At 38.8% G+C, this 19,392-nt stretch overlaps 1 protein-coding gene across 2 annotated transcripts; it reads left to right on the top strand.

Annotated features, from left to right (window-relative positions):
* Nucleotides 1-2,824: 2,824 nt before the first annotated feature.
* On the top strand, nucleotides 2,825-19,380 carry LOC145483627 (uncharacterized). Of its 2 annotated transcripts, XM_081462164.1 has the most exons (7): nucleotides 2,825-4,509; nucleotides 4,665-4,720; nucleotides 4,977-5,032; nucleotides 5,496-5,557; nucleotides 6,832-6,890; nucleotides 12,471-15,819; nucleotides 16,267-19,380. In XM_081462164.1, coding segments are annotated over exons 6-7 (3,297 nt in total). In that variant the 5' UTR covers nucleotides 2,825-4,509; nucleotides 4,665-4,720; nucleotides 4,977-5,032; nucleotides 5,496-5,557; nucleotides 6,832-6,890; nucleotides 12,471-12,524; the 3' UTR covers nucleotides 16,269-19,380. The 2 variants fall into 2 exon arrangements, with proteins under 2 accessions (XP_081318290.1, XP_081318291.1); XM_081462165.1 differs by having other exon boundaries at nucleotides 6,832-15,819.
* Nucleotides 19,381-19,392: the final 12 nt, after the last annotated feature.

Raw genomic sequence — 19,392 nt, 5'->3', positions numbered from 1 at the left:
GACGTCACTGAATCTTTGGGGCAAAACGTGATAAGACCCTTGCAATGTCAGCTTGTGTGAAACCTGTACGGACTTGTTTGCACGAGCACTAGATTATGTTCCTTATAAGAAATGCAAATAAAGTTCTATTGAAGAATTAAATTCATCATGTTTTAGAGAGGAAGCCACATCAGCCTTAGCTGGTGTTTATGCTGGTCCTCTATCCTGGTCAAATTGGAATTTGGAGATGTTGGTTTTTGTGGAGGGAGGAAAACCGGAGAACCCGGAGAAAAACCCTCGGAGCAAGGATAAAACCAACAACAAACTCAACCCACATATGGCACCGGGCCGGAATCGAGCCCAGGCCACATTGGTGGGAGACGTGCGCTCTCACCACTACGCCCACTTTTGAAAAAAGTCAAATAAATCCTCCGGCTGCACCTGATCTTCTTGGTGGCTGTTGTTCGGAATGAAAACCATTAGATCATGATTCAAGACCCTGGGTTTTATTTGGAGTGTTTTTGTTGTACTGTTTTTTTTTTTTTGGTTCATCAGTCGGTAAGTTAAAGCGATGTAGAATTTGTTCCCTATCTCATAGTAAGATAAAACACATGAGTTATTGAAAACAGACGAATTTGCAAATGATGCGTAAAACAAGGTTTAACTCGGTCTATGACAACATATACTTTTTAGCCATTTAATGAATTTTATACAGCAGCATTGACCAGGAAAGAGTGATCCCCAGAAATTAAAATAATTTGAATTTCCTGTTGACGACAGCCGGTACATACAATGTGGCATCTCGACCAGTTATTTCATTTTGCTTGCTTACTTTTATAAATATATTTATTTCGTTTTAAAGCGAACTTTTATTATTTCTGAGCCAGTGGTGAAGAATCAGTTTCAATTTCTCTTCGTGCAGGATATAAGAATAGCAACCCTCCTTTACACATCACGCCAAAAAAAAAAATCGACTTCCTACAAAGACGAATTGGCAAACTTCCAAACTTCTGGTCTATACATCGCTTTCATAGTTTATACTCACCTTTTTTTTTTTTTCACTGCGTATTTAAGCTTCTTTTAGTCTATTTCGCTTTTGCCACCTGACATTACCAAGATTTTGACACACCTTATCGATAAACTTCGAGTTTCATTTTGGGTAGGATCACTAAACTTCAAAAATACCTCAATTGTTTTACAGTCGTGGTTTTCTAGTACGTCAATTGAATGTGTTTTAACTATAATTTCCCTGTCGTTTTGAAGGGTCTGTGTCATATTTCTGGGATGTTATCAGAGTTTTCTTGCTCAAAACTGAGGGCAATATAAAACGCCTCAAACAGAGATCCAACCTCGTTTCCAGGGCGTTTCTCTACACCTGGGAACGAGATTGACAGATCTTGATCTAAATCTGAACTGTCATGTGTCAAAAAGAATGGAAATCGAAAATAGCAAAGCGTTGCAAAAAAGATCAAATCTAAATACTAACGGTGAGAAATAGCTGAAAATCTAAAACTGTATCCGCTCCATAGAAACTGAAATCCGTAAAAAATTCAAATCGTTCTCAGGCTCTCTTTCCTCTGCCTCCCTTGGTCGACCAAGAAAGGAAGAGGAGATAGAGCCTGGGAATGAGGTTGCGTAATTCATAGCTGTAGTAGATTTGATTTTCTTTACATTGCATATTTCCATTTTGCGTGTCCCTATAAAGTTAAAATGACTCCGATAGTTTATTGAAAACCCCGTATAAATTAAAATGGCGTGATGTTATTTAACAATTATCGGACGAACCCGGCTGAGCATGATAACAAGAATTATCAAGGTCGAGCTTTGTATTATCTACCCAAACCGACGACCGAGGCGGATAAGACAAACCAAGACCTTGATAATAATTCTCGCCATCGTGCGAGAATCGAATCTAATGATAAAATTTATTTTCAAGCTTACAACGTTTCGTGCGCCGATGAAAACAATAATTGTTTGTAGGTATGACGTCACTTCTACACACATGAAAACAATAGTTTGCAAATATACGACCCAACGAAACAGCACCAGAAAGAATTAGCAATAATATTTATATTTATATTGAGAAAATAAAGATGTTGTTGGGTGCTTTTAGCCAATGTTCAGTAATCCCAAGTATCCGATGTTAAATTAATTGTGACATCAACTGAAGTTCTTTGAAGTGTTCATTTCGCAGGAATTTTCAGTACTGAGAAAACTAGCAACTGAACACGTAAATTCGTTATGTATCAAGTGATTGACACATCGTGTTCGTTTGTGTGTCTACCTCGTCGAAAAGTTCAATATATGTTCAAAGCATCGTTGGATTTTTCTGGGGTTTCTTGGCATTGTCGGGCGATCTTCAGTGAACGGTCTATAATTATCGCAAAATCTTTCAAGACGCCCGTATCTTAACCAGTATTGTTTACACAAAATAGCTGCTCGCAAATGTGGAATTTCTCTTCTCGCAGATTCGAAGCATCAAATGGTTTGAAAACTTTTACACCTTTTTCCTTTGGCCAACGATTCGACTTCCATTCAAGAAGAATATACCGACTTCCGGTTACTAGTTTTTTTAGATTTTTACCAGTGCATTGTTTGTTTTTAGAATTTGGACACACTTTCCTTTGGTTTATTTTACAATTTCGCGTTATGTTGGTAAATTTCAAAAATTATCCTATTTCCCTTTAATCTGATCACACTTTGACATCTTTATAAAAAAATTCAAGCTTAATTTGGCAAGAGCTATGGGGAAAGGCCAAAAGCCTAAAACTGAAATCTTAATCTAAATCTAGCTTGTCACATGGAAAACAAAGATTTTAAAATGTTGCGCGGGGAGCAAAAACTTGACAGCTAACCGTGCATAATTAAATTTCAGAATGTCGGATGACGACTACATGGAAACTGAAATTTAAAACCTACCTATAATTCATAGCAGTAGAATTAGTATTGTTTATCAGAGGGACACTTGCCCCAAGTCGACCTTCGCAAATCGTTCGCTTATTCATTGCAATCTTTGAGCGCCGAATTCCCGAGCGTGGGCGACGGCGAAACTAACAGTGGTGGAAATATTATTGGAAAGGACTTTTAGAAAGTCTAAGGGAACAGGGGAAACCTTAAAATCATACATTTGGCTCTTAGAGATGTGGTACTTCACTTCTCACAAGCTGGAAGTACAAATAGAGTTGAAAACTCTTGCGCCATTTGTCTTTCACCATGAGGCCAACAATTCGCTTTCCTAAACAAGAGCTGGTAGATAACTTTTATTAATTCTTCAGTCCATTAGTCGAATCGTACTTTCCTTTGTGTCATCTGCGCGTTATCATAATATTAAAATATCATTATGGTAATTGTCTTTAATTGTAACATGATAACAGTTTTGACATAGTTGCAGAAAACGTCGCGATCCATTTTCAAGAGGACTGACTTTTTTAACCACATTCTATTTTTCGGTCAACCTTTTATAGTGTTTCAAGTTCATTTTTTTTTATTTCGTCTAATATTCAAGTTTGAAAATGTTTGCCTGCAACGGGATTCGATGTTTTACCTGGCTAAATTGGTCTTCCTGCTACAAGTTCCGTTTCTGAAAGCTAAAGAGGGAAAGCCCTTAAATCTCAATCTAAATCTGGATTGTCACATGAAAGGTGGAGATTTAAAACCAAAAGTGCTTCACGAATACAAATAAACTCGAAAGCTTACCGAGACTAGAAACTGAAACACAGCAACATTTTAGAAGTGTCACATGAGGACAAGCCAAAAATCTGCAAAACGCGAAAAAGTTACAATAACATTTAGGTTTTGGTAAGTGAATCGTATATTTTAACAATAAACTAGTCACATATAAAACCGTAAATCTTGTTATTTCGTAATATTTACTGAAAAATAACCCTTGGCATAAATTAAGGAAAAATCGAGATTGAACACTGGGTATCGATGACGTCACGTTTGTCAACTTGTCTGTCGCTTTGAAAAGTCCAACTCCAAAAATTTAACTGAGAACTCAAAAAACTTAGAGCCAAAATGTTACATGAAGCCCAAAATCTATAAAGCCATCCGTTTCATTTAACCAGGTATCTTAATCCAAAACCTAGAGGCAAATTGTTGCCGGAAGACTGCAAATCTAAAGGCTAACCGATGCATAAAAACTGAAATATGAATTCTAAATGCCACACGCAAAAATAAATATCTACGACCAAAATAATGTGCTGATAGAAAATCTAAAAAAAACTTTAACCATTGCAAACCGAAATCTGAATCCAAATTTTCTCGTGAAAAATGAAAATCTAGGATCAAAATATCGCACGGACGCATATCTAAAAGCAAACCTTTGCATAAAAACTGACATCTGAAATCCGTAATGTCACAATTGTAACCGTTGAATGGAAACTGAAATTTAAACCTCAATCTTATAAAACGAGAGCAACTACCTCTGTTCTTCGCCACTTGTTGTTGGTTTTTGCCGTTTGAGTATTTCGACTCTCGCTGCGGTTGGAGACAAGTTTATTTCAGATCGTGTTGACCTATCTTCGTTACGTAAGTAGTAACTGCTACAAAATTTACTCAATGTTGTACTTGTTTTGAGGCATTTCTCTTCTGATTTGAACTATTATTTCTCAGTTATAATGACTTTCTTTCGTGTTCTTAACCGGCAAATTCAATGTTAATTGGCTGAATTTTCGTCTTGATAGGTTGTTTGAAAGTTGACTGCAGAGAATCCCAAAAGTCTTGTTTTGGATTGGAAACAGTAAGTATTTGCAATTGAATGTCGCCGTAACGTTTAACCTGATACTTTATTTTCGTTCGTTCTACACATTTGTAGCTCTAGGAAAGTTAACTTTTAATGGCAGTTAGAAGCCTCTATCTAGTACTGTCACATGATACGTGTTAAACAATTCTAATAAGCTGCCCGAATTTAACTTAACGCAATGCCGTATTGGTTTAATGATCGTTTGATGTTTCATTGAGTGATTCGTTCTGTTTCAAATTTCTCATTTTCAAAGGTTGTTTTGCTGTTGACCTCAGAAAATCCCAGAGGCCTTATTTTGAATCCGTAACAGTAAGTATTTACATTTTTTAATATCATCAATGGGTTATGAGTTTGAATCCAGTTTTCCATGTAAAGAAGGGCAACGCCCCATTCATCAGATAGTGCTTTAAAGGAGCTCAGTCAAGGTATTTTGAGTTATTTTGGCCACATACAAAATTACCTTTAAATGGTAGGAAACCTGAAAATAACAGTTTAATAAGATAGAAAAACACCAAAGAGATAATGATAAACCATAAAGGAACAAGGATGGCTAAGATGGAGAAGATTGACACGGATTACAAACTACGAATTTGAAAAATTGAGGCGAAACTTTTCAATATGCGCAAACCGTGACAAGCTCGCCTAATTACACCACAGATAGAAATTTTATTGTAGTATTGTATCGGGAAATTTTCCAGTATTTACACTATTATTTCGGATAAGTTTGATATTTCATTGAATAACATTTCATTTCATATTTTTACAATGGCAGGTTGTTTCGCTGTTGACATCAGATACCCCTGAAGCATTATTTTGGAGAAGTGACATATACCAGTGAGTATTTGCAGTTTACTCTCACTTTCAATTTTCTCTTTAATTCTGCTTATTACGGTGGATTTAGGAAAGCGTAATTTTCAATCTGGTGGCTAGTTTCTCTAGGTGTGTTAAGCATCAAGAGTTTGACTCTATCATTTCTATATTGACTATAAAATATTTGTACAGTTGCCACCCCTTTTTAATTTGTGAATGTTTCGAGATTGCTGATAGTTTCATAAACAGACCAAAAATTCCGTCGAAATGTTATTTTGAAACATTTTAGCGAGGGTTATAGAATTATTTGTGGTTGGTTTTGTTAATCAGAAACATTAAGTTATCATAAACTCTCTGTCGCGTTCGGCGTTTTAGTGGATTGTGCATTTTCATGATTTCTACATAGGCTGGTCTTAAAAAATGTATTTCGTTTTCCATCACCTTCGTTCTTGTGAAAGTTGGTGTGTACGGTGGACAACGAAGAAGAGAAAAATTGCCAGATAATATCAACAAAAAATTTGAAGCGTTGGAACCAACAGAGGCATTGAAACAGCTTTATAACGAGACCTAGTTATTTTAAACTGTGCATAATTGTTAATTAAAGAACGTTTGTAAATTCAGATTTTTTTAACTTGGATGAATATTCGTTTCTGGTTTTTCATATTTTTTATCACGGAACACGGTTCTCCAGTACACACAGTGGAGTTCGTTTCTTAGAACCACTCAAACCGAAAACTGTAAGGGAACACCCGGAGATCGAAAATGAAATTTACGACCCATGCACGTTTTCATGAAAACTGAAAATCAAGGAAACCTGTAAATGTCGCATGAAAACTACAGAAATAAAAACTAAGCCCTAAATGTAGCACGAAAACTGAAATTTCAAACTTAGCGAGTTCCATGAAAGCTGAAATTACCGTCAATCGAAAAATGACAAGCCAACAATCATGCAATCAATCAAACTATAATAGTTTGTAAAACTAATCAATCCGTGGCCCTCTGAATAAAGAAAACTTATATTGTGTTTCATGTAATTATTATATTGACAACTTCATTCTTCAAAACTCAAAGGCAGCCGATCGTTTTTTGACTACCTACTATTAAGGAAGGAACATCACTGTTAGATAAGATAGTTTTGGGGTAAAGTTTCCTCCATTACAATAATATTTCTGATCATTTTTGTTTCAAAAACGCGATTCAAAAAATTAGAACTACTTTATTTAGCTTAACAATCGTTAATGGTAATCGGGTGGCTTATTGTTCACTGACTAACATATTCGAATTGTTAATGTTGATAGGTTCAGTTCTTGCTGTTTAGCTCAAAGACTTGAGAAGCCATAGCTCTAAAACCTCAACTGTGAGTTGATGAATGATTAATTATTTTTATTTTTTGTCTCCGTATGACTTTGCTTGTCGTTTGCCCAGCTGGTTTAAGTTTGTTTCTTATTCAAATTATTGAGGTGCACAACTTGGTCCAACATTTTCAGACGATTTCATAAGAATTACATCAGCAAAACGTTCACCACTCAGCACCAGAATACAGCAGCTGAATTTAAGTGGCATCTACAGTAGTTTTTCCGCAATATGCACTGACTTTTTTAATTGGATTTAACTGGAAAGAACTAGCTGTTATCTAATGAAGGAGCATAATGAAAGTTAAAGCCTAATTTGCAATAGTACTGGTTTGATTTGTTTACATTTAATACAAAGTTGTTTGTTATGACAAATACAACTTAAGAATTTACCGATCATGAGACCTATTTGATCTGTACATAATGTTCCTACGTAATATTCACTTAAGAACTGATTCAAAAGTGTTCTTAAGAGAGTTTGACTCACTGAGAAAGAATCGTTTTTGAAGACTCGTTAAATTACGATTGTTTCACATGTAAAAAATGTATCGACAACATTGTTAACATGGATGCTTCTTGCAAAAGACGAATGGAGTTATTTCGTAGAAGCATCTCGGATTTTCGGCGGCATCTTCGAAATCTTCGTTGAATAATGTTCGGAAAATCGTCTCGACTGGTATTGTTACATTGAAAATTCTACTTGAAGCTTGAAGGAGAATTTCATGTCGTTAATTCGCAATTTTAACATGTTTGACACGTAAAATTGCTACATTCATCTTTCCTAAGTTCTTTCTTTCCGAGGTCAGTGAAACACAACTCCGATATCGCGTTGAAAGTGTCGGCCCTCGAAGTAGTATCAAACGGACTGTAGGATCTAAATAGAAAGAAATTCGTTGCCGATATTATCGAATTGATTAACGGACTGAAATCAGCTATGGGATATAAACGAAGACAGCAATAAAGGGAACAAGTGAACGACTCATTTTTGAATTCTCTAGATTTCTCTAGGATCCTTCAAAAACAAACAGGTGGAAAGATATCCCGTCAAAGAATCTTTTTTGTTTAACGGTTTCGAATGGTTATTCAGCTTACGCATTTATATTTAACAAAGATTTTCGTCTCATTGTATAATTTTAATTCACTTTTTAAAATCTGCATTAGCTGATACAATCTTACTGAGTAGCAAGAAAATGTATTCTGTTCCAACAATGTGCCAAGAAAAAGATCGAAAGTGAATGTTTTAAGCTGTTACCGGTTACCTATCTTCTCATTCATTTGCCAAAGCCACTTGTCTTGTGTTGTCGCACGAATCTTACTCTATTGTTGCCACCCTGTCAGCTTGATTTCTCTCTCTTCTTTTCTTTGGTCTCCTTCTCTTTCGTCTTCTTCTCTTTCGTCTTTCGTTTGGAGTTGTTTGGAGCCCATGCTAGAGCTGTGATGCAAACTTTGTTCAGGAACTGTCTAAGGATTCGCATAACAAATCTCCGTATTCAGTTCAGTTCCTACTCAGTCACTTGGTGTCTCTATGTTCGGCCTTTGAAAAGTTCTGTAGCGCCGACTTTTGTTCAGCCATTTAACCTTCATTAAAACACTGCTCTCATTTTCAACACGTTTTTTGAATTTTCGGTTTCGCTTCTGTGAACAATGAAGCTTCTTTGACCAGTATCTCGTGTCGTTGTTTCTGTAATACTGCCAGTGTTCCACGCTTCCACGACGTAAAATACTATCCCTCCTTTCAGATTGTCGAAAATAGTACTGTTGCTCGACCTAAGAAGTTAACTACGCCATATAGATCCTGTGCCATCTGACCGTTCACTGTCATAATTTCACTTGCGTGGCCTCACTTTTTCCTACCGTTCTCTTGAACATCTATCTTTCAAGCATTCTCTGCTAACCTGTTGGTTTTGTTTGACAATATTGATGATCTTCTGTTGGACTCTATACGACCTCTCGTTTGCCAATGGACTGTCTTTTGTACCAATTATAACAACTTCTCGAGATCCACAAAATATTTCTAAACACGAGGGATGCTTGCCACCGTGCATCTCAAGTTGTCTATGATCGACTTGCTCCGCGCAGGAGCAACGCAGACCGGAGACTCGCTATTTTACTTCTCCCCCTGAACTAAATCCAGCTTGTCTCTTTCGGTTTCTGCAGTTAATTCGACGGCTGATTTGGTCTATATATCATAACTCTTTCAAACTGGTAACTTGCAATTAAAATTCATTTTACACTCCACTAGTGCCTGTATTCGTTTATTTTCTCTTGGTTAAGGGGCTACTCAAGAAGGTCCTTTCCCATTTAGCCAGGCCCTTCTCCGGCTGTATCCAGACGTCTTCATGATCAGGTCCTTCGCTTCAGTTTTTGTAAAGTTAATGTCTGTCTGTAGCAGCTCTGACGTTATCAATCCTTACTAGGCAGATACTCTCTCATTGGTAAGATTCTTTATTGATCGAGTTCTTTGTCTCAGCTTCCTTCACAAATTCTTCGCCTGTTGTAAATATATGGGCAGTATTGTTCAGTATTGCCTCGTTTAACCGGAGTCAGCGTATTTATCCATTCCGTTCGGTGAAGTGCTCTGTCTTCCTCTTCTTACATCTTTCTCCATTGCTCCATGATGTTTTCTGATGAACATCCCCGTCACTTAAAGGTGGCGTAACATATCGTGCTATCTCCTCTCTAAACAGTTTGACGAGTACGATTATGAAACAGCTACGTAAATATCAGCATTGTCTACTATTCATTGTCCACGACCTTATTTCAAAGGTCACAGCTCACAATTCTAAATCTAATGTTCTCAAACCATGGTAACAAATAACAGTCTCTTAACAACTGGTAATACACAACGTTCTTTAGTCTGGGTACTCGGACACCTTGACTGCCTGAGAGTCTTTCCTCGGTCACTGTTGCGAACATTTCTGAGTGCTCTGTCACGGCTGTCTTCATCTTTGCACCATATCATAGTTATCTTCTGCTACTTAAATTCCTTTTATTAACGGCAAACTGTATTTTCGTTTGGAATACATCATTAGAGAAATCCAGGCCAAATGGATAATCTAAAACGCCAAATGTATTTTTTTTATCCAATTTTCTGAGTACTTTTGTACAACGCATTCTTCTTTGTTAACGCATTCTCAGCTTTGTTAACAGTCCTGACGAACTGACTGAACTTATTCCCTGACATGCTCTTAAACCCATGTAAGGGGTGACCCACAGCTTCAACAACAACAAAAATTAAAGACAGTCTGTTTGTCTCTATACTTAAAAGACATACGCATCGTTGCCACTCCTTCAGCAAGTATCTGAGATACATTGCAGCCTGTGAATTTTGTTCTAGTTGCCTTCACTTGCGGTGTCCCTTTGAGCGACTTGAACGCATCTGATAGAGATACATTTGAATGTCCCATTATGGTCCACTTTAAATTTTACCATGTCACCGCTCACTAAGAACGTAGATTTCCTGTCCTCTTCATGGTCATCTTTTGGACTTAGCCAAGAAATTGCTCTTCTGACTGTTCGTCTTTGAAAACAGATTGAGCAGATGGATCGCTTTCCTCGAGATGAACATTTTTGATGACAATGAATGCAAATTCTTGACTTCTGGTAAATTTCTTGAAATGGTGGGAATTTACCTTTCTTTTGTTGTCCTATTTGGTTCTTCAGTTTTCAATTTCGTGAGGCGACACACTAATCTATGCTTTCGGTCGGTTACTGATCCCAATTAGAGAATTTCTGGCGCTCAAATGAAATTCTTCGCTCGAAAAGGAAGAACCGTTCACATTAATGGCGGAACTCGTCCTCCTATTCTCCAGTTTTCAAGGGAAAAGATCTGACAACGGTATTATGGTTGGCGAAATACATCCTAGTCCTGGGACAGGGAAATGTTGGAAACATAATGTCATCGGAAATCTTTGAAACCGGCGTCCTTGGAAGTCTTCGGACGTCTTCGGATATGGTCAAGCGAGTTTTCTTCGAAAATTCTGGAACTCCATGGATCGGATAACGATTCCACGTCTATAACTCGGAAAACATCGGCAGGAATAATACAATGTAACTAGTTCTTTCCACTTCGCCAGGTGTCTGCAACATTACCCTCGAGACTTAGCATTGAAGGCTACTTGGTTGAACACAGTCATTTTGAGGTAGATTTTCATGACTGAAGCTGTTTGAAATGGCCACTTCTTGTACTATATCATGTCTATTGAAGACCACTGATATCACATAACTGTGGCGTGATATATCGTGATACATACATTCTTTAAATGCCACTTGTTTCCGTCTCTAGTAAATGCGTTCTGTCTTGAGATTTCACTGCAGAGTTTTGAATGCGTAAAAGAGTGTTAATGAATTGGTTGCAAGCTAGTTCCTTTGTATCTTCGCTGCTTCCTCCGTCGTTTCTAGGATGCTACTTTTTGTCTATGTCTTAGCCGTTTGTCTTTAATCCTGTATCTGTTTCTTTTCCTTTCTTTTAAGAACTCTCTCAGAGCTCATTCTCTTTAACTTTTGTGTTATCGTCTTGCCTCTCTCCATTTAGCTCTCACGATTGTAGGCTTTTCCATAGTTTGCTTTCATGTTTTTTGCGCCTCCTCCTCTACTGTGTCTGATTTCTTTAGTCTCTACTTTTCTTTTTCAAGCTGCTCGTCTTCTAGTCCGCCCCCCTCGTCAGTGTCCAGCACAGCCAAAGCATTAGCTAAGAACCCTGTACGTTGGAGGGTACTGGTGGACGCCCTATGCTCCCCCGGGGTGATAAGGATCTATGATGAAGATGATGATGATGAATTTTTCAAACTCTTTTGTCTGATATGAGAATTTTAAGGGAGTTTTGACTGCACATCGGCACTAACTAAGTGTGGCCATTACTGATGTCTGCTGATCTAACACCTCGTGTTTCTGGTGTATATATATATTCTGAATTGTCTTTTGACCGATATCTGATTAATTTGGTGTCCAGTGAGTCCATCATGAGGCAACAAGTTTTTCAACCGATCACGTTTCTTGGTTATAGCGTTGCTATCTGAAAGTCTCATAACCAGTTCGACGTTGTTGTATTTCGCATTCGTAGCTATCCAGATCGCTTTCAAGTGTGGCATTCATAATGAACGTATCGTAATCTGGTGTCTCTGCTTTAAAAACAAATCTTTGCATTCTCCTTCCATGTCGATTGTAGGGACATGGTATGGATCAATGGTAGTATCACGAATCTGAAGTGGGACTTTCCCTTGTTATGCCGTCATTTCTAGTTGTCCAGTTTATCATTTCTCTCTCGGCTTCTTTGCTTAACGCAGTATCATCTCAATGTGGTTAATAATGTACTCATTCCCATAGTTCCCATAGCACACTTCTATGCATTCGATCTCCTTTCAGTTTTCCTTAATAACGTCTGTTACCCGATCTCTAACATCACATTTGCTACTTGGGCCGCCTCACCTTGTGTTTGGTCTGCACGTGACCTTTATAAATTGGAGGGAAAGACAGCTTGTGAAATGGCCGGTTTAATATCTGTTAGTAATCCCCACCGAAACCGATGAAGTCACAAACAAATGGGACTGAAAGCAATATATGCTTTATCGTATCTCGTGTTCTAGGTGTGAATTTCGTCAGCGGAAGGAAAATTCTGTATCGCGATACATTCAACAAAAATGGTGGAAAGGAAAACAGAACTGATAAAGTACTACGACCTACGCCTCATCATTGCCCAAGACGTCGGGGACAGAACAGAAGTAGCACATATCTATGGAAACCTTGGCGCTGCTTACATGAATCTCGGAGGCTTCAGACAATCCATGGATTTCAACTCTCGACATCTCTGTGTTGCCAAAGAAATCGAGAGCTTGGTTGAGCAAGAACGTGCCTATAGACATTTTGCCCGTGCTTACAGAAATTGCGGTGAATTCAAAAATGCCATTGAGTACGACAAGCAAGATATAAACATTGCTCAACTTCGCGGAGACAAGGCTGAAGAAGCAATTGCCCTTCGAAATATTGGAGATGATTACCAAAGTATCGGCGAATTTAAACAAGCCATTGACTACTACAAGGAAGACCTCGCTATTGCTCAAGACAGTGGTGACAAAGCTAAGGAAGGACTTGCCTGTCGAAATCTCGGACTCGCTCACAGTGGTCTCGGTGATCTTAAACAAGCCCTTGAGTACCACAGGCAAGATCTCAACATTTCCAGAGAACTCGCTGACAAGACAGGGGAAGGTCGTGCTTATGGAAATCTTGCCGATACACACAGCCGTCGTGGTGAACTCAATCAAGCCATTATCTTCTACAAGCAAGACCTAAATATTGCCAAAGAAACCGGGGACATGGTTAAACAAGGCCGTACCTATGGAAAACTTGGCGATATCTACAAGCGCCTTGGTGATTTTAAACAAGCCAATGACTTACACGAGCAATATCTTAGCATTGCCAAGGAAATCGGTGACAAGGCTGAAGAGGAACGTACCTATGGACTCCTTGGCGGTACTGGCGAAGATCTTGAGAGTTTTAACCGTACCCTTGACTCTCACAAGGAATGTCTCAGCAGTGCCAAAGAAATCGACGACAAGGCTGAGGAGGGACGTACCTGTGGAAACCTCAACGATGCTTACAAAAATCAAAGTGATTTCAAGCAAGCCATTGAATACCACAAACGGTATCTTACCATTGCCAAAGAAGTCGGGAACAAGACTGGTGAAGCACGTGCTTATGGAAACCTTGGTCGTGCCTACCTTAGTCTCGGTGATTTCAAGGCAGCTATGGAATACCACAAGAAAAATCTCACCTTAGCCAAAGAAATCAGTGACAGGGCTGAGGAAGGACGAGCTAATGGAAATATTGGACTTGTTCTCTTCAATCTCGGTGACTTCAAACAAGCCGTAGAATACCTGATGAAAGCTCTTGACATTGTCAAAGAAGTCGGGGACAGGGCTGAAGAAGGACGCGTTTGTGGAAATCTTGGACTTGCTCACAGAAGTCTCACCAATTACAAAGAAGCTGTAGAAAACCACAAGAAATATCTCAGCATTGCCAAAGAAGTCGAGGATAAAGCTGAAGAAGGACGCGCTTATGGCAACCTTGGCGAGACATACAGAAGTCTCGGTGATAACAAACGAGCCATAGAATACCATTTAAAGGAGCTACGCATTGCAAAAGATCTCGGTGACAAGACTGAAGAAGGACGCGCCTTGGGATTCCTTGGCGATTGTTATAGAAGTGTCCGTGAATTCAAGCGATCCATGAACTTCCACAAGCTAGCTATTGAAATGTTCAAACAAGCCGGGAACAGGGTTCTGGAGGGACGTGCTCAGGGATACCTTGGCGTTGCTTACAGAGGTATCGGTAATTGCGAACGAGCCATTGAGTCTCACGAGGAAGATCTTGCCCTTGCCATAGAAGTCGGTGACAAGGCCGGGGAAGGCCGTGCCTCTGGAAATCTTGGCGCTGTTCACAGAAGCCTTGGCCGTTCTAAACCAGCCATTGAGTACCACAAGAAAGATCTAAGCATTGCCCAGGAAAATGGAGACAAAAACAGAGAGGCATTCGCGTTGTTTTGCATTGGCCGTGCTCATGAACGCTTGAACTCTCTACAAGAGGCCCTGGAGCATTACCGATCGAGTGTACAACTGTTTAACAACTTGACAGCTTCCCTTGGGTCCGAAGATATGTGGAGGATCCATTTCCGTAAGAAGTGTAAAAACGCGTACACAGCTGTATGGAGGACTCTGCTGAAGCTTGGAAAGTCTGCTGAGGCTTTGTATGAAGCTGAGCTCGGACGAGGACAGGCCTTAAAGGAACTCATGGAATTGCAGTACGGCTCTGGATGGCTCCACTCAGAGTTACCTGATCCAAAGGAGACGATCTCTCGGATGATTGGCGGCATGACCACACCAATACTTTTCATCGCCCTTGAAAAAGAAGCTATCCATTTATGGTTCCTCAAGGGAAAAGGGGAAATCCAATACGAAAGAAAGCGGATCGACGAAATTGACGTGGTGGTGAAAAAAGCTTCCAAAGAAATTAGATATGCTTTCAAATGCGAGAATCGTTCATTGTACGAGCCAGGAGAGCATCAGCGAAGTGTGTACAATACTGTTCTTGGCCCCATCATCGACTCCTTTCAAGGTGAAGAACTGATCATTGTCCCGGATGGTCCACTGTGGCTGGCTCCTTTTCATGCGTTTATGAGTCCAGCAAGAAAGTACCTCTGTGAGTATTTCATGGTCCGCATCATCCCCTCCCTGACAAGTTTACACATGATCACAACTTGTCCTGACGACCACCACAGCAAGACTGGCGCCCTGCTCGTGGGAGACCCGTGGATGGAAGAAATCGTAGACCAGTTCGACAGGCCCAAGTTTAAGCAGCTGAAAGGTGCTCAAGAGGAAATACAAATGCTGGGAAAGATGATAAAGACCACTCCAGTCCTGGGAAAAGATGCAACTAAAGACGAAGTGCTGAAGCGAATCACTTCGGTGGCTTTGGTTCACATTGCAGCGCACACAAACAAGAAAACGGGTGAAATTGTGTTGACTCCAAATCCCACACGAGAATCCAAGGTGCCTGAAGAGAAGGACTACATGCTGACGATGGAAGATGTGCAACGTCTTCATCTTCGAGCCAGGCTTGTTGTACTCAGTTCGTCGAACACTGCAAAAGGACTGATTACCTCTGAAGGTGTTGTTGGCATTGCACGGTCCTTCCTGGCTGCTGGTGCTCGATCTGTTGTGGCGTCTATCTGGGGAGTTCATGACGAGTCTACCGTGCTCTTTATGAAATGCTTCTACAAACACCTAGAAGAAGGAAAAAGCGTCAGTAAGGCTCTCTTCCTGGCCATCAATGCTGTGAGAGAGACAGAGAAGTTTGACCTGGAAAAGTACTGGGCTCCGTTTACACTCTTTGGCGATGACGTCACTCTGGATGTTGGAGAACTCGGAGATCAAAAGCCCTGTAAGTAGAATATGTTTGGAAACACTATGAAGACAGTGTTCATTACTTTGGTGTTGCAGCTAGGCTTGGAAAAGTGGAATGAGTACAGGTGTACTTATGTACAGGCCTTGTTAACGCAGTTTTTAACCGTGATTTCTAAATGCAAAAGGTATTGTTCGCGTTAAGTACAAAAACCAGCTAAATTTGTTTTAAGCAAATTTCTCATGTACATGTAATGTTTCACTTCGTTTTGAGTTACTGCGCTTTTTTGCTGTGAAAGAGTTACTCAAGAACAGGGAATGCAATTCTATTTCCCCCTTGAAGCAGAATCTCGGGCGATACACTTGCAAAACGTCAGCAACATACTGAACAGACATTTTTTTTTTGATAATTATATTACATTGTAAAGATTGAATTCCTAGTCATAACAGAAGGTGTACTATCTAAAGGTGATTTTCTGTTTTGCAGAAGCTGAAACGTCAAGTTCAGAGGAAACTCATGAGCGACTGATTGATAAAGACCATTCATAATCTACAGAAATTGATCTTAAGGTCAAATATTTTTAAAATCAAAGAAAACGCAGAAAGGTATACATGTATTACCGTATTTAAACACGAAATGAACCATAGATTAGATTGGGTGCTCATTTTTTGTTAGTTGTTGCAGTTTTCTTCCAAGAGAGACAGAACTCAAAATATTATTTAGACTTATTTCAGAGTTAACACTTATGCCGTTTTCAGTTGTTGATCGATAACAGTAACTTCACTGGAGGCTTAATTTAGCACGTAATACGCAAGAATTTTGATGGGTGTATAGTGATTGCACTCTTTACGTCTATAGTCTACGATTTAGCGTTAATGACCAGAGAAGAAAAATAAAATAGATCAAGCTAAACAATGATCCGTGCGATGACTAGCACGGTGTTTGCAATATTGATTACGTTATCAGTGTGTCATGTTTATCTCAAGGCCTGTAAGTAGTGATCAGCGCTTGACTCTAAGTAACCAAGTTTAGAAAATCGGAAATTAGCAGAATATAGAGGAAAGCCTTGATTTTACAGACTTAGAACAAGCATGAACATGTAGTCTACGATATGACCACTTTCTAGACAAAATTCTTCATAATCAGCAATTGAACTTCGAATGCATGAACAGACTGACAAGTTCAATCGCGGTTTTAGCTAAACAGCTTTTAAACATTTTTGAACCGGTATTCGGTGTCCGCTTTTGTACAATTAAAAATTAGACTTAAGTAAGTACAAATGCAGCCTCAGTACTGAATAACTAGTATTTCTGATATATTTTGATTTGTTACAAATGATAGTGATATTGTAGACTCTTTCTAAGTAAGAATATTTAGTGTGGTGTTCAAAATACACCAATACGAGTCAAGTCAAGTCAAGTCAAGTCAAATACCGTACAGTATCAGGCTGCATTTATTGCCTTTTTGTTACTGAGTGAAGCTTAGGTAACGAGCACCATCGCCTATTACTTGTTACTAATATGTTAATGATAGTTTCATTAGGGTAACAGCTTCTTAGACGCAGCTCAAAGACTCAAATCTACATAGAAAGCTGCATTTTAGCCTTCTCGCTTTTTTATTGCAAATGTAGCTTTTTGGTTTAAAGTAGTATTTCATATAACAATATATGTATGACTAATAAGCAGTTTTTTAAGATCTGTTATGATTCATAGGAAAAACAAGTTAATATAACTACAGTGTTAAATTTCAGTACGAGTGTTATTTACTCAAGTATATGGTCGCTTTTTTAGCCATATTGTTACAGGTGTAGCTAAGCGTATTTAGTAGTATTTCCTATATCTTATATAAGCAACTTTAAAAGATTTTTATGATAATAGCAGACAATCTTGTAGTCATATACTGCTTTAAGATTGCACGAATTATCACAAGTGGACGGCCAGTGCATTGGTCTCTTGGCAAATTCACTTTGAAGAGGGACAACCCACTGTTAAAAACTGTTCTGATTCAGTGCACGTCAGCTGGCCGGAGTGAAACAAAGGAAAGACAATTGCCTCTTCATCTCACAGAACAGACGAGAAGAATGAACACCAGCGAATGCAAAACTGCGGAGTGCTAACCTTGATATGCAAGTGGCACATTTCAAGACATCTTCTGTCCAAAGGTTGCCAGTACCAGACAGCCACACTCAGGATTTGTTTCCAACTACCAAGTCTTCAAACACTCTTAAAACACGAACATGAATTAGAAAAGGACAGAAAGGAACTTTGTAAGAGAACTTTAATGTGAAATTGAGATGAACTGAGGACTTCTGTTTGCGTGAAGTTTTATTCATTAGGGTGACAGATAAGTAGTATTCGACTAGCTTTTACCGCGTATATCGTTTATCTTGTATGTCATTGGGCGGTTTATATATTTTTTTATTCATTTTCAATAAGTTTAGGAACTGTCAATGCCTTCCATAAGTTGATCGACAGCAGTATTCACGCGCTAAGCCGAAACGGAGCATGCTTACAAAATGATGAAAGCACAGCAATAGGATTGACCAGTTCATTAATTAATAAACTTTAATAACGTAGCAACTGCAAATGGCTGAAAAAAGACCATATTCTCTGACTGAAGACGACAAACTGACAGGGAAATAACATCTCATCCACGACAACTTACAAAGATGAGGTCGTCGACCAATGCTTGAAGGTCTTTGCCAAAAAAACCCGCTGCCTTCTCTTAAGATTTTTTTTGTTCAGTTTTGCTTGATAGAGCACGAAAAGTAAATAACAAATTTCTTTGTGAAGGTGTTAAGACCTTAAGGTTGTGTTTGTAAGTGCGTCAGTCTACATAGTCTTCTTGCTTTGCTGTTGCTATGTTACAATGATCAATGATCAAATAACTGTTAATGTGGACAGTTTCCTGGTAATGTTCATTCCAGGATATTTTCTGGTTGATTTTTGTCTATTACCAACAAAAAGTGTGGTGAAACTGTTCAGGAATTCTTGCCGAGCGTTCTTATAATGACATTATTATAAGTCTTTAACTGAGACATGTCCACTAAAAAGTAGGTTAACACAGTTAGGTTAAATCAGTCGTAATTATGCATGATGGACGTCACAGGAAGTTAAAGTAATTTTTTTAAAAGTAGTTTTATTAATAGTTTGTAATTAAGCTTGGCGGAATAATATAAATAAAAGGCTTGTAATCATGTAAAAGAGAGACGTGTTTATATCTGTTATTGCGTTTGCAGCGACCGTGCGTTGCCAACTCCCTACCTTTCAACATCAGTCACAATTCTATATCTTCCCACAACGAGGGTTTTTTTTTTTTCACTTCTTTGCAATACAGGTTGTCGGTTTTTATTTAGGTGGGGAACGGGAGGGGGGGGGGGGTTGTCACATCAACGTTTTATTACTGGCTGCTATTGGTATTTTGTGAAGTGTCATATTCGAGGACTTTTAGTCACGACTGTAAGTTGGTTTAAATCTATAAGAGGATCTCAAGAGGGTCGTACGATACTCCAATTGCCTAAGTTTCCTCTTCTTCTCTTTGTCAACTCCTTGTTTTTTTTACAGATAATCTATTTCAACGTAACATCCTGAATACTTTCCACACCCCGATGGA

The sequence above is a fragment of the Orbicella franksi genome, chromosome 4 (genome assembly GCF_964199315.1).
Source record: "Orbicella franksi chromosome 4, jaOrbFran1.1, whole genome shotgun sequence".
NCBI classification, from domain to species: Eukaryota; Metazoa; Cnidaria; class Anthozoa; order Scleractinia; family Merulinidae; genus Orbicella; species Orbicella franksi.
Note: the sequence above shows the minus strand (reverse complement) of the source record. Positions and strands in the feature narration are given on the sequence as shown.

Excerpts from the sequence above, each read along its gene's own strand:
- LOC145483627 (XM_081462164.1), top strand. The coding sequence starts at position 12,525 with ATGGTGGAAAGGAAAACAGAACTGATAAAGTACTACGACCTACGCCTC.